This window comes from Desmodus rotundus, chromosome 2 (genome assembly GCF_022682495.2).
Source record: "Desmodus rotundus isolate HL8 chromosome 2, HLdesRot8A.1, whole genome shotgun sequence".
Classification (NCBI taxonomy): domain Eukaryota; kingdom Metazoa; phylum Chordata; class Mammalia; order Chiroptera; family Phyllostomidae; genus Desmodus; species Desmodus rotundus.
The window spans coordinates 51,810,674-51,825,372 of NC_071388.1; the positions used below are offsets into that span (position 1 = coordinate 51,810,674).

A 14,699-nucleotide genomic window follows, 5' to 3' on the forward strand; every position below is an offset into this window, starting at 1 on the left:
GGCTCTGGTGTGAAATCAGGGAATGGGGTGCCTGCCTGAGACACTGTTTGTCCTCCTGTGCCTCTCACTACCCCTCCTCTTTCCTTCCTCCTCTGCTGTGACTACTGCAGTCTTCTCTCTGTGTGTTTTCCCCTCCCCGAGCTCTTGGTTTCTACTAAAGATGTTAAAACTCCTGGCCAGATTGTGGATCAGTTGTTTTCTCCTTGTAATACTGGCAGTGTCTGTTTTGCAAATACCTTACGTTGCTTAGGACATGTAGTAAAGATAAAATAAACCAGCCTGCATAGATACTAAATTCATGATGACGGTTTCCTCAGGGGAGGGAGCGAAGGAGGGGGACACAGCACCAACACCCTGGCTGCAAGGAGTCCAGGAAATGAAGTATCCAACCTTTTACCCTCCATAAAGGGAGGAAGAAGGCTCACATGTCAGGGAATTCCAGAAGGGAGTTCAGATGCTGAGAAGCCAAAATATTAGCACTAATTATCCCAAGTTATCAGTAGCTCCAATTTTACATACATGGAAACTGAAGCTCAGAGGTTAATAAGTGACTTCCCTATAGTCACAGAACTAATAAGTTGCTGAGCTGGGACTGGATAAAATTGCCACCAACACTAGACAGTCCTGCTCTGTGCCAGGCACTGTAAGTGCTTTGCCTAAGTGAGTCTTCTCATCACCTCTGCCATACATAGTTACAGAGTGCTATGCCCTCCTCTTCTCAGCTACAGAAACTGAAGTTCAGAGAAATCAGGAGACTTGCTCAAGGTCACACAGCTATGAGTGACTTTGGGCAAGTCTCCTGATCTCCAGCCACCCTCCTCCAACCTCTGTGGTAGACCTCACTTCCTCCCCAGTTCCCCTGGGAGCCCCCAGGATGGATGGGGCAGCCTGCAGGTAAGCCAGACATTTCCATTCCAAGGATCTGGAAGGAGGCTAGGCTGGCACAAACGCTGCCAATAAAAACCATGTGACCTAAAAGGTGAAAGAGTAGACACTATTAAAATACCTAACACAAAAGCAAATTCCTGCCTAGTGGTGTGTTATCAGCAGCTGACAGGATTAGCCTGCTGCTTCCCCCTCGGGATGGGTTTGAGCGCAGACCAGCACACAGCTGGCCTGGGGAGCCGAGACAGAAGGAACCGGAAGCCCACGGCCCCCACCCACAGAACTCCCATTCTGCAGCTCCTCAGGTGGCCAGCTCTGGGACAGAGTGACCAAAACCAAGGGCTGTGACCCCAGCTCCTCAACTCACACACACATCCACACACACATCCACAGGGTCCGACAAAAATAACCCCTCTTTTTTATTACAAAACCTTACGATTTTATTACAAAATCGTAGGCATGTAATTCTATAACATAACAATATCACACTCAAGCACACCATATGACATTTTAGGTGAAGTGTTCAAATTAAAACTATAAGTTATATCCATATTATTAGCCTACCAACCACACTCAAGCAGGCGTTACTTCTGCCAGACCCTGTATATTCATATTCATATCCATATTCTCTCTCTCTCTCAATCTGTCTCTCTCTCTCCCCCTCTCCTTCCCCCTCTGTGCCCCCTACTCCCTCCCTCCCACACCCAGGCTCAGCACGAGCCCTGTGGCTTCCTGCCAGGAATCTAAACCACCGCCAGGCTTCCTAGCCCCAGTGGCCGCCCCAAAAACCACAGGCTGGCCTCTCGCTCCTGCACAGTGGCAAACCTCAGGCCTGTTATCTCTCGGAGACTTTGAGGGCTCCCTCCCACTCCTCACTCTCTCACCCTCACGAGCTCCACTGCCGTGCCCTTTGTTCCTGCTCACTCAAGGATCCTATGGAAAAGCCACATCACTTGCTTCTGCTAGGAAGAGAAGACTTTCAACTCTTGGATGAGGGTTGGGCTGTGAGATTTAGCAAAATAAAAAACAGACCACCCAGTTAAATCTAAATTTCATTTAAACAACAAGTAATTGTTTTATACAAGTATGTTCCCATGCACTATTTGGGACGTACTTATACAAAACAACCTCTATTGTTTTTCTGAAACTCAATTGAACTGGGAGTCCTGCATTTTACCTGGTAACTCTACATGGTTGGGAGTGGGGTAGAAGAGGGGTTTCCAGAAGAATAAACCATGGTGGGGGGTGGGGGGAGACACAGAAAGGAACTGTGAGGATTAGGGGATGGAGTGAGGCAAGACTCCTCACTAAGGGTCTCTCTTACATCAGAAGCTCTCGTGTGTGTTATTACATTCGAGTTTTCTAGGGATTCTGTGCATTGCATATATTTACCCCCACTTACAGATTAAAAAACAGAGGGTTAGAGAATCAAGTGACTTGCAAAGCATCACGTGGGTAACTCCTGAAAGGCAGGGCTATAATCCTCGGTTTCTGAGTACAACCTGAGCGCTATTTCTTCTACACAGAGCTGCTTTACTCTTTTCAGTTTTTATAGGCTATACGTAAAGAGGGTCCGATAGCTTTCTTCAGTCTTCTAATACATTCGTAAGGAAGCAGATTCAAAACGGCATCCTGGACTAACACACATCTGCAAAACACAGTTGTCTGTTTACAGAGACCGTGCTAGTCACTGGGCCCCTCTCTCCTTTTGGCCACGTATCCCACCAAACCTACCACCAGTGAGGACCTACTTGTGACCTACCCCCCTGACACAAGAAAGAGAAAAAGTCGACAAAGGAAGGGCAATGTTTCACCCAAAATGACCAATTTTCATATGAGAAAGGTCACAGGATCTTTGACTCAAAAGAATCTTAACCCGGATCCAAGAAGAAAAGGTTCCTCTATCACTACTCTAGCATCCCATGAGCCTTCATTTTCCAGAAAACACAGTCAATTTGGTGTACATTTGTCAAAAGAAAAAAAAAGTAAAGAAAGCTACTTGTCAAACAGACAGGGGGAAATACTTTCTCCCCCGCCCCCCTTCAAGCTTACAACGTTAATGGCACACAATAGAGGGGAAACAGCCATAAAAATGACTTAATACGTGCCCTTTTGAAGTAAAGTAACTGTAGGACAAGTGACTACAAAAATAACACCACTGAGGAGATCCAAATTTATTTCTGCTTGGTGAATTTCCAGCTCAAAATGAACTCAGTTAATCTGTCCAAGTTTTGCTTTCATGCTGTTTTGTTTCCGAATTTTCCTTTCTTTTCATAGATGCTGGCAGATTCCCCTTAGGACAGAAAAAAAAAATAACTTGCCCACCTCGCACGCCCTCAGTTAGGGAGAGCGCAGGGTTGTCAGACAGCTGCCAGTTCCTCAAGGAGAGCCTGGGGGGCAGCCAGCGCCTGTGGAGGTGGGCAGCTGGCCGCGCAGGGGGCTCCCCACAAGTCCAAGGAGACAGGCTGCTGCTCACGAGAAGGGCCCATCTCTGTCTGTCTCGCTTGGGTACTGTTCACTGACTCCTTTCCATCCCTCCCTTTCTTCCCCCTCCCCCTCCCCACAGCTACACACACCCAGGCACAGGCTTCAAAGTGGCAGACAACTTAACACTTGGTCTTTCAGGTCACGGAGGAGTCTCCAGTTTTCTTGTGGAAGATGGCAAAAAGCCACACTCCATTCCCCGTCTGCCCTAGTCCACACCAAACCATTCCCGGGCCCAGAATATTCCATGGCAATTACGCAGAGGCAGTACGCACAGACCAGTTGGGGGCAGTTACTTGGAGACTTAATCAAGGGCCTTTAGAAACATCTCAGCTGGGGGAGAGGCGGGGACGGGAAGAGGGAAGCACGGAAAGCGAGTTCTCCTGTCTGTCGGTTCTGGACGCGCAGGCCCTGCAAAGGGCGCTTTTGGACTCTGTGGCAGCCCTGCATCTTTCTCATTGTTCGTCGCGATAATTAAAGACTCCGAAGGTGAGAAAAATTCAATTTCATTTTGGATCTAAAATGTTTCAGAGACTGCTTTTGAAAAGGCCAGATAATTGAATCAATTTAATTTTCACAGTTTATAAGATCCTAGATCTACAGAAAACATAAATTCTAGCCAATTCAAATTGCGTGTGATCAGGTTTCCATTTATATTACATAAGAAGATTTCACACCAGGGCTTGAAGGCATCACTGCTCTAACTGCAGATGAATAATTGCCTGGTTTAAATATCCCAGGGACACTGGACGCTACCGAGCAGCGAGAAGCTCACCAGCAGACCAGCAACTTCAGGACAAAGGAGAGACAATGAGAAAACGGTGTGTGCATCAGGAGAGCTGGGACGCCCATCACCAGACCTGGGAGAGGGAGTGTGAAGCACACCTGTTCCCACTCTCAGGGAGGGGAGCCAGGGCCCCAGGCCTGGTGGCAGAGCTGGGACCAGCACAGAGGACTTTGGACTCTCGGTTCAGTGCTCCTTCCATCACCTCCTGCCATGAAATCGAGAATCCTAGACATAAGATCCACCTTGTATGAGGTGAGGGAATGAGACAGGGAGGCTGCTGTGAGTTCAACGGCTGGTGTTTGCCCAAACCCTCTCCTGTCCACTCCCCAGAGCAGAGTAAGAGACTCTACTTTGTGACTCTGGAGCAACTCGTGAGAGGATTTTGTCCAGGAGAACAGCCCACAAGGCCCAGGAGTTATCAGCTCATTCAGAGGCCTTGCAGGAATTTCCTGTTATGTGATCTGGGTCTTGCAAATAGCACAGCCAAGTTGAGGCTGTCGCACGCCCCCTTAGGAGAAATGCCTGCTGCTCCTGAGTCACTAGCTGCCGGTGCCCTGCAGTGCTCCGAAGCCTGGGCCTAGCTCCAAGAGTGTCCGAAGGGAGCCAGCACGAGGGTCTGCACTGAGAACAAAGAGCAGGCCAGCCCAGGGGACAGTGAAATCCCAGCTCTAGGCAGCTCAGCTCTGGGTCAGCTATGGCTCTGCCCAGAGGAGGAACAGACAGCAACATGGAACTCTCTGGACCCAGGGCCATAGGCCTACTTGTTAATGAAAATCTGTAGGTCCTTCTGACTTTCCTTCTTTTTCTCCAACTGTAACACATACACAAACACAAAAGCATGCTGCAAACACATGCACAGCCACCCAGGTGGAGAACTAAAGCACTGCCGCACTCCAGGGGCAAGCCCCACCCCTGCCCCCCGCCCGTCACTCCCCCAGCCCCTCCAGAGGTAACCATCGTTCTGGCTTTTGGGAATCATCATTTCCTGGCTGCCCTCAGAATTTTTAGTACTTGTGTATGCGTCCCTAAAGATTACAGTTTAGTTTTGTCTCTCTGTACTATTTATTACCTGTAGGTGTTTGCTCACTTTTGTTTTTATATATTTAGTATTCAACTGCATGGATATACTTTGTTTAGGGACATTTCAATCGTTTTCAGGCTTTGGCAATGACCAGCAATGCTGCAGTGAATATCCTTGAACACATCCCCGGGTTCTCGGGTGCTGGGGTTTCTCTTATGCTGCACAATTGGCAATAAAACACTGCCTCACCCAGAATGCGCTTCTTCACCTCGACTAGGTAATGCCAATGTGTGTTCCAAAGTTGTGCTGCCTTTCCTCCGTACAAAACACTGATGAACCCACCCCGCTCTTACAGAGGCACGGCCACCGGTGACGCAGAGGCCAAGAAGGCCTAGTTCATCACCACACTGACAAGTTAAAGCTAGATCCTCATGCCTCCTTTGTAAGACAAAGCCCAAGATTTTAAAATTCTGAGCTTAACCAGAACCAACAACCAACACAGCTGAGCTTTCCACAAGAAAAATGCCACAAACTCCCTCAAAAGAATGAGATGTCATTTCCAGCTTCCGCGCAAACCCACCTGTCCATACTATTAGCCATAAATAGAAGACACTAAGTGCAGAAAGATTTCATGCTGATAAATCCCAGTCGGCCACCAGCAGCAGGAGAGAAGGGAGGAAGGGGTGGGGAGGGGTCCTGGAAGCCCAGTGACAGCTGCCACCTACCTGTACACCGGCTGCATCTCTCTTGCGATGCCAATGACGGCGCCGGGCAGGAAATTGTCAAACTCCTCAAACAATTCCCGGATGTTGGTCTTGTACTTCAGGTCTAGGTCCAGCTGAATTATCCGCAGGATCTCTGGAGGAAAGAAAAAGACAATAACAAGACACAGACACACATCCTGGGAGGCTCAGCTATTTATAGAAAGTGAAGTGAAAGGTGCAGAAAAGGGTACTGGATTATTCCTGCTGTCACTGAAGATGCAAAGTTGCTGCCGGCAACAAAGGCCCTTCCTTTGCCAGCCACCGCCTCCACAAGACTAGATGTCTCCATAAACAAATGTCCTGTATCTTTCCTTCCAATGGCAGGCACACGTTTTATTTAAATCCAGGCGACCATGTGCCCCAGTTCAGGCCTACTGTCCTGGTATAATTGTCAGCAGTGCACCATTTCATTCTCAAAAGTATCTGACATATTCTATGGGCACCCTCCTTAAAACTGAAAGCCTACAGGTGTTGTTCTTTGCGGCACAGGTGCTGTATGACCCACAGGAGAGGGGTGAAAGCCATTATTGTCTCAGGCTCTATTAGGACCTTCTGGAAACCTAAATAAATGTCAAGCTAGACAAACTGAGTCTCACAATTACCTGGCACGTAAGAGCTGTTTGCTTCTGTTACCTGCAGATAACTCAGAAGCAAACAGGGAGGAGGAAGGTGTTGGCCGAGTTCATTCTCTCATCCTTCCCCTGACCGTGCCTGACTGAGCTCCTGTGCTGTTGGTACCAGGAGGTTGGGACAAGACATCAGGCTGACGGGGACCCCGCCCTCAAACAGACACATGCAGGGGGCTAAAACCAGGGAGGGGCAACTAGTGCTGACATGAAATGAAAGCGGGACTGTGCGAGCTCCAAAGAGGGGATGCTTGGGGGTAAATGATGGAGAGATGGTAAGTACTTGGTATAAGGAGAAGGCCCAGCAGGGAATCAGACCCCATGAGTGCACGTTCCAGTTCAGCGGCTGATGAATTCTGTAGCCCAGGGAAAATTCTTGACTTCTCTACATCTTAGTTGTTTCACGTCATCTATACAAGGCAGTGGAGCCTACAGGGATCCGGGGCTTGGAGCGTAGGAGACGTGCTGAGGCCTGAGGCAGCCTAGGAGGACTTAAGGGAAGAGGGTGGCGTGGGCCGGACCTTGACCTGTGGGCAGGCATGGAGAGGCGGTGCACCACCACCACCAGCCGCAGCACCGGGGCTCTGGGCTTGGCTCCTCGCCAGCCTTTCTGTGCCTGTCCTGCCCGCAGCAGAGCCTGGCCGCTGCCTGAGGACAGGCTGACCCCGGAAGCCCTCTGCAGACAGGGACCCTCTCCGTGGCATCTCATCCTCCATCCATCCATCACGCAGGGCTTGGCACCCAAACACTGAGGAATGTCTGCAGAATTTAACTGCCATTCTCTAAATTACTTTATGAAGAAATCAGTTTACGATTTAAGAAAAAATTGATTCATTTGTTGTTTGTTCTATCTTCCTTTGTGACACAGAAACAAAACATTAGTCGCAACATCGTACTTGAGTTTCCTGAAGGAAAAAAAGTTACAGTAGGTAAGAACCCAGCTGTCCAGGCCGGAGGAAAGGGAGAGGGCGCCAGAGATGGCTTTTTGGGCCCTTGTGGGGTGGGCTATAGGAAAGCGGCCCACCAGGCCATGGTGGACCCTGCCACCTGCCTGGCTTCACACTGCTCACCCCCACACAGAAATGTGAGTGGGAATGCTGCTTTCCCTCCTGCACCAGAAACAACCACCACCTAGACACCAGGAAAGGTGATGACCCTGGGGCCCCTTGTGGTGACTCTGCTGTCACCTGGAAAGCTGCCCTAAACCAGGAGTGGAGACTGGAAACAGGCCACAGGGAGGAGCCTCCAGGAGCCTGCCGCTCTCAGACATGGCTCTAGGGATATAGGAAGGAACCCGATGGTGACCTTAGGGAAGAACACCGTGTGCCAAGAGAGAGTGACTGACCAGGAATCAGAGTTGTACCACCAAGACGTCTTAATGGAGAGGCCCCACAGCACCCACCCCCTGCAGCCATTTCTCTTCCTTCTTTTGGTCCATCTCCGGTGCCCCTGGCTCCCACGCACAGCCCTCCCACTAGGTAGAGCAGGGACTTTCTGACACAGGGACAGAATGGCACCATCCCCCCAAGCAGAGAGACCACATCATCACAGGTTCTGTGGATGAAGCCAGTGGGTGTGGGGGGTGGCTGGACACGGGGCTTTGGCCTAGACACGGGGAGGCCCCAAGGATGTTTGGTGGCGACGTTGTGGCACTGTCAAGATTATGAGAGAAGGGTGAACCTCATCCTCAGGGCCCTAGGGAGTACTTCCAATAACATCAGTCACGGCCACGCAGAGGCACCCTTCCTTTGAGTGGCTTTTAAGTGTTCACCACGGCACAAGCAACAGTCTATTCCTCATAACCACCCAACATATTTAGATGAAGAAAGAGAGGCTTAGAATAGTTAAAAACCATAGCCCCAGGTCCACGAGAAGTAAGTGCTGGGGCTGGCGTCTCAGCCTAAGTCTGCTTGGCGTGGAAGCCCAGCACACGCTTTCCATATCCCTGGATTCCCCTTCTGACTGGAGAGGGGCTCCGAGGAGGCAGATTCTGGCTCCAATGCTATCCACACAGGGACCCCAGGAACATGCAGAAGTGCCAAAGACCTTGAAAGACAAAAAGCAGAGCAACAAGCTGGCCAAACATGGAGTTGAAGGGAAGTCCTCTCCGTGAAATGGTAACTGCACTCTAATTAAACCCCTAACAGTTCATTCATTCAATCACTCATTCTTCCTGGAAAGCCTACACATGCTATGTGTTGCCCTGGTCTTTCCAAGTCATCCAAATCCTACCTGTTCTGCGGGGAGCAGCCCACATGCCTCTTTCCCTGGCCTGCTTGGACAGGCTCTGCTGCCTCAGGTCACCACTACCTGTGTACCTGTCTCATGGCCCTTGCCAGAGAGAATGCTCCTTGAGAAAGCGAACGGGCCGGGAAGGCAGAGCTCAGGGACATCACGAGTCTCCTGAAGAGACACAGCTCCTTCATTTGGGCAGAGCCCTGGCCTTGCCTTCATGGGCCCCTCGATAAATCTGAGCACTTTCCCTGCTCTCTAGGGACTGACAAGGAGTGACCTGGGAAAGGTCACGAGCAGCCTCAAGGTGCACTAATTTGAGATGCTTTATTATTTTTATAACCTCTCCTTTGTAAAGCACCGTTCAGGAAGGGTTTGCTAAAAGTGCTAACACCTTTTCTGAGAGGGACTTCACCAAATGGGGTTAACCGGTTAGGGAGGAAAGAAGCAGCAGCTCCGGCACAGAGTGACCCCTCTGCACCAAAGCGAAGAGACTGACCCAGCTGTCACCTTTCAGGCTAAGGCAGGAGAACCCGCCCTTCTTTTCAGGGAGGCTGACAGCCCCGAGCTAGCGCCGCCTGCACCGTCACACGGGCATCTGTCCAGACCGTCATCCTTTTATGTAATAATGAAATAAGATGCCAAGTTGTAAATGTCACTGCTGAAAAGAGGAAGATGCTTACTAGGAATGCTGCAATTCATTAGGCTAAGACTTTTTCAAAGGGCCACGTTCCTCTGGCCTCTGGTCCTTCGTGTAGTCAGGTCTCTGCAGGAACTATGCCTGAGGGGTTGATCCCTAATGCTGAAGCCTGTTGTGAGAACGAAACAAGACTGGTACGTGGAAATAGCCACACTGATGGCCCAGAGAGGGTGCTGGTGGGAAGACGGCTGTGATGACAGCAGTAGAACAACTGAAATTTAAGGAATAAATAAATGAGATGATTGTCCCCAAAGCAAAGAGGAGATGAAATCTATGCAGAACCTTTGAGAAAAAGGAGGACTAGACATCTACAAACTCAAAGGCATGGTCAGCCTCTAAGGCTGGTTGAATGTTCACCATGTCAGAACCCCGTGAGAAGACAACAAAAGGACAGACAGAGGACAGAATAATCTGGGGTAGCAGGTCTGAAAGACGGCCTGATAATAATCGAGGCCAATATACCCACTGTACAGATGGGGAAACTGAGGACCAAAGAAGAAGAGGGACTTGTCAAGTATAACATGGTCAAGCTAAGTGGCAAAGTTGATCCCAGAATTCACGTCTTCTGACGCCCTAGCTAATGCCCTTATGTTAATTAGCTCTCCCTCCCACCACACCCTCCCAATATGGGCCAGAAACTCCTAGAGAGCGGGAAACACTGTGTAATGGCTCAAACGGTCCTGCACGAGACTTGCCGGCCCCCACCACTCGCTCATGGAGGATCTGCACACCATCCCGCGGAAATGTAAAGCTGAAGACTAGTAAGTAGTAGCCACAGAAAAGAAGTAAGAGACCTCCATGATCTACACATTTTATAGCCGGCTTTGGGAAATGAGAAAATTGTTCTCCATCTTCTCACATTAACATTAGGACAGATGTTAAAAACCAAACCAAACAAATGTTTACACTCCTCCAAGAACACACCTTGAGCTGCGCTAAATTCAAACAGAGGCAGGAAGCTGACTTGCCGTCCAGGAGCCGCCCTGGAGACAAAATCTCAGTGCCCGGTGTGAGAGCCACAGCAGGCAGCAGCACAATGCTGCCCCACCACCCTCTGTTCTAGCCAGACCTGCTCATTGCTGAGAATGTATTTGCTGCTACATCCAATTAGTTGGATGAGGGTCCTTCCAGCTAGCCCCTCACAAATCTTCTCATGCATGTGTTTAAATCACACAAACAAGAACTGAATCATCAGTGTGCACCTGTGGCATTTTCTCAGGGAGAAGGACACCTGCCACATGAGTTAGAAAAGTCCTGTGTAGGCACCTGGTGTTTGAGGAAAACCCTTATGCTGGGCATCCTCCTTGATGAGCTAAACTGCTTGATGAGGGCCGCTTGGTAGATGATAGAAGGTACGAGAGCTTCCAGCATTCCCACGTCGTGGGTCAGTAACTGGAGCTTTAAAACACCGGTTTCCACAGAGGACGAGTATTTGCAACAGATCAGGCACACTGGGCTGAACTATTTCAGGAAATGAATGAATCGCTGCCTCCAGGTGCAGACAGTGGTTCAGGAGTCCTGCTGAAACCCCAACCACAGAACTGATGCGCGTCTGATCACAAGACAGGAAGGAGCCCCTGAAGCATGTCAGCTCAAGTGGGAAAAGATGTGAAGGATCTAGGTGAGCTGATCTGGGTAGTAGACCTAGTTCCACTTAAACTTCAACTCCATCGGGTAAAGTCAAGATTATGGTGCCATCTTCACAAGGGACCATGTCTGCTCCCCTCCTCTTCTCATGCTTCAGTTTCAGCCTAACAAAACAGTGCCACTTGGTTCTAACGAGGTGGAAGAGGAAAGACCAGATTGAAAGTGCTGGCTAAAGACGCACCTTTCAAGACCTTCTTGAGCCCACTGCCATCCATCATCACCACCCTGGCCCTGGACAGCCAGGGCTCCCAAGTGCCCAGGTGACTGTTCCCAGGGTTCAGGCAGCCCATACCTGCTGCCGGTGTCTGAGGCCCTGAGCCGGGCCATAGGCTTAAAACCTCTGCACAAGCACACTGCACGAGGCAAGGCTCCTGCCCTTAGAGCCAGCTGGGAGGTTCCCAAATCAGCATTCCCCTGTGGAAAGAGGCTTGGGACGGCTCATCATCAGCCTCCAATTAAACCAGCCACAATGCATGTCATCTGACCAGGGATGAAATTACAACCCAGAGTGAGTAATTAATGATATCTGAAAACAAACAAAAGGGGGAAAAAGCCTCCTTTCCTCTCCCCTCCCTTCTCCTATCCCCTGAAACAATTCCTGGTAGAAAACTGTTAACAAACACAAAACAACAAGCAACAAAATAGATCAGGAAATTAAGAAAAGACGTGGTTCAGTAAGTGCTGGGCCCACCGTCCTGGGCAACACACAGCCCTTCTCGGAAGGGCAGGTTTACCAGGCAGGCGCCTTCTCTCCCTTCCTGATTTGAAAGAAATTCAGAGCTTCCTGGAGATAAATATTTGTAACACGTCACAGGGTTTTCACCTCAGAACATCAGCACAAGCTTCGCACTAACCGGAGAGGGTTCGGGAAGAAGGGGAAATTATGACGACCCCGAGCTATACAGGGTATCACGGGGCTGAGGACCCGGAAGCAGCTGTGTGGGGAGGGAGCTCCATTTCTCATTGTCCACTTGGAAATATTGCAGCAATCTGCCACCTGCTTTATCACCCTTTGGAGCTTTTTAATTACAGGTCAGCAGCACCTCTGACCTGCAGGGGCCAAAAAGGGCAAATGAAAAGGGGTGGACTTCCTCTAACTGTAAGAGGCTCGTGACCAGAGAGGAGCTGTATGGAGGACAGGCGCAGTGCTGATGGGCCACAGCAGCCACACCAGCCTGGCTTCCCCCGCCGGAGGGTCTCAGGTCATGCCCTGGAGCCTGTAAGGCACAGACCCAAGCTGGGTCCCTGAGGGGGTCCACAGGTGGAGTTCGCTGTGATGGTTCTACATTGACAGGGAACTGGGGTGACTTCCCAGCTGGGCTTTTCCCTGCCCCTCAGAGCCCCACTCCATTCGCTTTGCTGTGTCAGGCCCAGCTGCAGGACAGCTGGCGAACTATGGAAATAACTGCTATGAAGGCACAGAGTGGAGCATGCCAAGGGTCCAAGGCCCTGGGGACAGATTCCTGGGGCTCCTCCAACCTGGTTGGCCAAACGCTTGCTCCATAAATGTTCATCAATGCAGGGAAAGGGTGTCCATGGGCCAGGCCCATGCCGGGGGCAGTGCGTGTGCTGGCTCAGCTCAGAAACCTCCACTACCCTTCTGCCAGATGGGCTTTAGTCCCTCCCATTTTCAAATGAGGAACCTGAAGCTCAGAGGGTTTCTCTGTGACAACCTAGCATGGAAGCATCAGAGTTGAGAGCAAGCACAGATTTGCCCACTCGATGGTCTGATCCAATGTCTTCACGGTCCCTTTTAAAACCCCACTATCTTTAGACACAAGAAATGCAGCCACCTCGAGGGTGAAAATATCAGACAGCTCTAGATCACCTGGTGTAGTGATGGGGCTTCCCCACGGCCCCCAACCACCTCCCTCAAGACCTTCCCCCCAAGGAGCGGGAAGACCATTGGGGTCTGCTTTCATCGACCACCAGAGAAATTTCAGGGGAAAAGTGTTTAACACCACAAAGGAAGTTGAAAGGAAGTTTTTAATAACAACTGCTAACATGTATAAGTACATTCGTTTAATCATCCAAACGCTCTGAGATTGGTATTGCTTCTGTCTGACAAATGAGGAAATGAAGAAGTTAAGTGTGGTGCTCAAGATCACGTGGCTGGTAAGGGGCAGAGCTGGGACTCGCACACTCAAATTTGTCGGGCTCTGAAGCAGGTGCTTGCCCTTTCTCCCCATGCTACCCGTCTCCCGGACACCTGGACAGCCAGGATGCGACCTGCGCTCGTTTCTGCAGGCCAGGAAGTCCCCAACTCTCCCCTGTGCTAACAATCTATGTTTTCCACATTAGCAGCCTGCCCCCACCTCCGAGGAAGGAGGTGAAGGGAGGAAATGGAGTTCAGAAGAGCGATTTATACAACCTGTTAGCAGCTCTGGTAAAAGGTTTGGGGGCCAAGAGGTTGAAATTAATGACTCCAGTCAGTGTATGTATTAGCTATACAACAAATTCTTTCTGCTAGCCCTCTCACCCCCCTCTCAAAATTAAGCCTGGAAAACAAGGTTAGCTATGGCTCAGGCACAATATTCTTTTCATAACTATCAGCTCCTGTTTTGTGAACAAAACAAAGGAAATTATTAAGAAAAGATGTGCTTTTGCTTCAGCAACAGTACACCATGAGTCTCCTCCCTCACCCTTAGCACCTTCCGTGACTAGGTGTTAATCACATCCTTCAGGATAGGATGGAATGTATTTCCAACTGGACTGGAAAACTTTAGGGACATATATAATCAGATGACAGATAGGACACCTGGCCTCAATTTTCCTCTTGCTTCTATTGCCAATGTGAAATTATAGTTCACGGATTTCTTTATGAAGTTCAACATGCGGGGGAAATTGAATTTAGATTTGGAAAGTAGAATCCCCCCTTTCTCTCATTTCCATGGTGTCTGCTGGCCTGTCCACAGCTTATAGCTCTCTGGTGTCTGCTATAAACTTTATTTTTTTGTCTCCAAAAGTATAAAGTCTCCTTCCTTTTGGGGTCAGGACCGCATGTGGACTCTGTTCGCCAACAGAGACTGACGCCTTGTCTGGGCCCTTTACTGGCAGGCCTTTTTCAGAGACCCCTGGCAACGGCAGCTGTAGCGAGCAGTCCTCTTAGGGCAGAACTGACAGGTGCTTTTTGGAAATAGTGATACAGCTACCACTGGTCTGCTTGAATGGTCACAGCTCAATTTTGCAAATCCCTCATTCTGAGGCTCTTTCTTATAACTATGGGGCTCCTGTTTCTCTCATCTTCTCTGTCTTCTCTCCACACACAGGGATGGAGGGCTCCTTTGGCTCCAGTCTGGCTGAGCAGAGGGAAGGCCCTGCAACCAACAGATGCTTACACAAGAAGGCTAAGAGGGATCAGGCAAAGAAGAGCCAATCTCTCCTAAGGGGATGAAGCCTGCTCTCAGGCACATCCCTGACTTCCTCCTGGGACCACACAGGCGTTGAGGAAGAGTAGCCTCACATCATTCCTGGGGCCCAGAAATCCCCATCATGGCAAAGTTCAAGGAGAAAAACCAGTTGCTCCACTTTGGGAACCCAGAAACACCTTTCT

General features: G+C 49.9%; 1 protein-coding gene across 1 annotated transcript in view; it reads right to left on the minus strand.

Annotated features, from left to right (window-relative positions):
* Nucleotides 1–14,699, minus strand: part of XXYLT1 (xyloside xylosyltransferase 1) — a 164,365-nt gene that overhangs the window by 62,913 nt on the left and 86,753 nt on the right. The window contains exon 3 of the mRNA XM_024556353.4: nucleotides 5,903–6,035. Within this exon, the coding sequence (XP_024412121.2) occupies nucleotides 5,903–6,035 (133 nt within the window). The remainder of the gene's footprint in view (nucleotides 1–5,902; nucleotides 6,036–14,699) is intronic.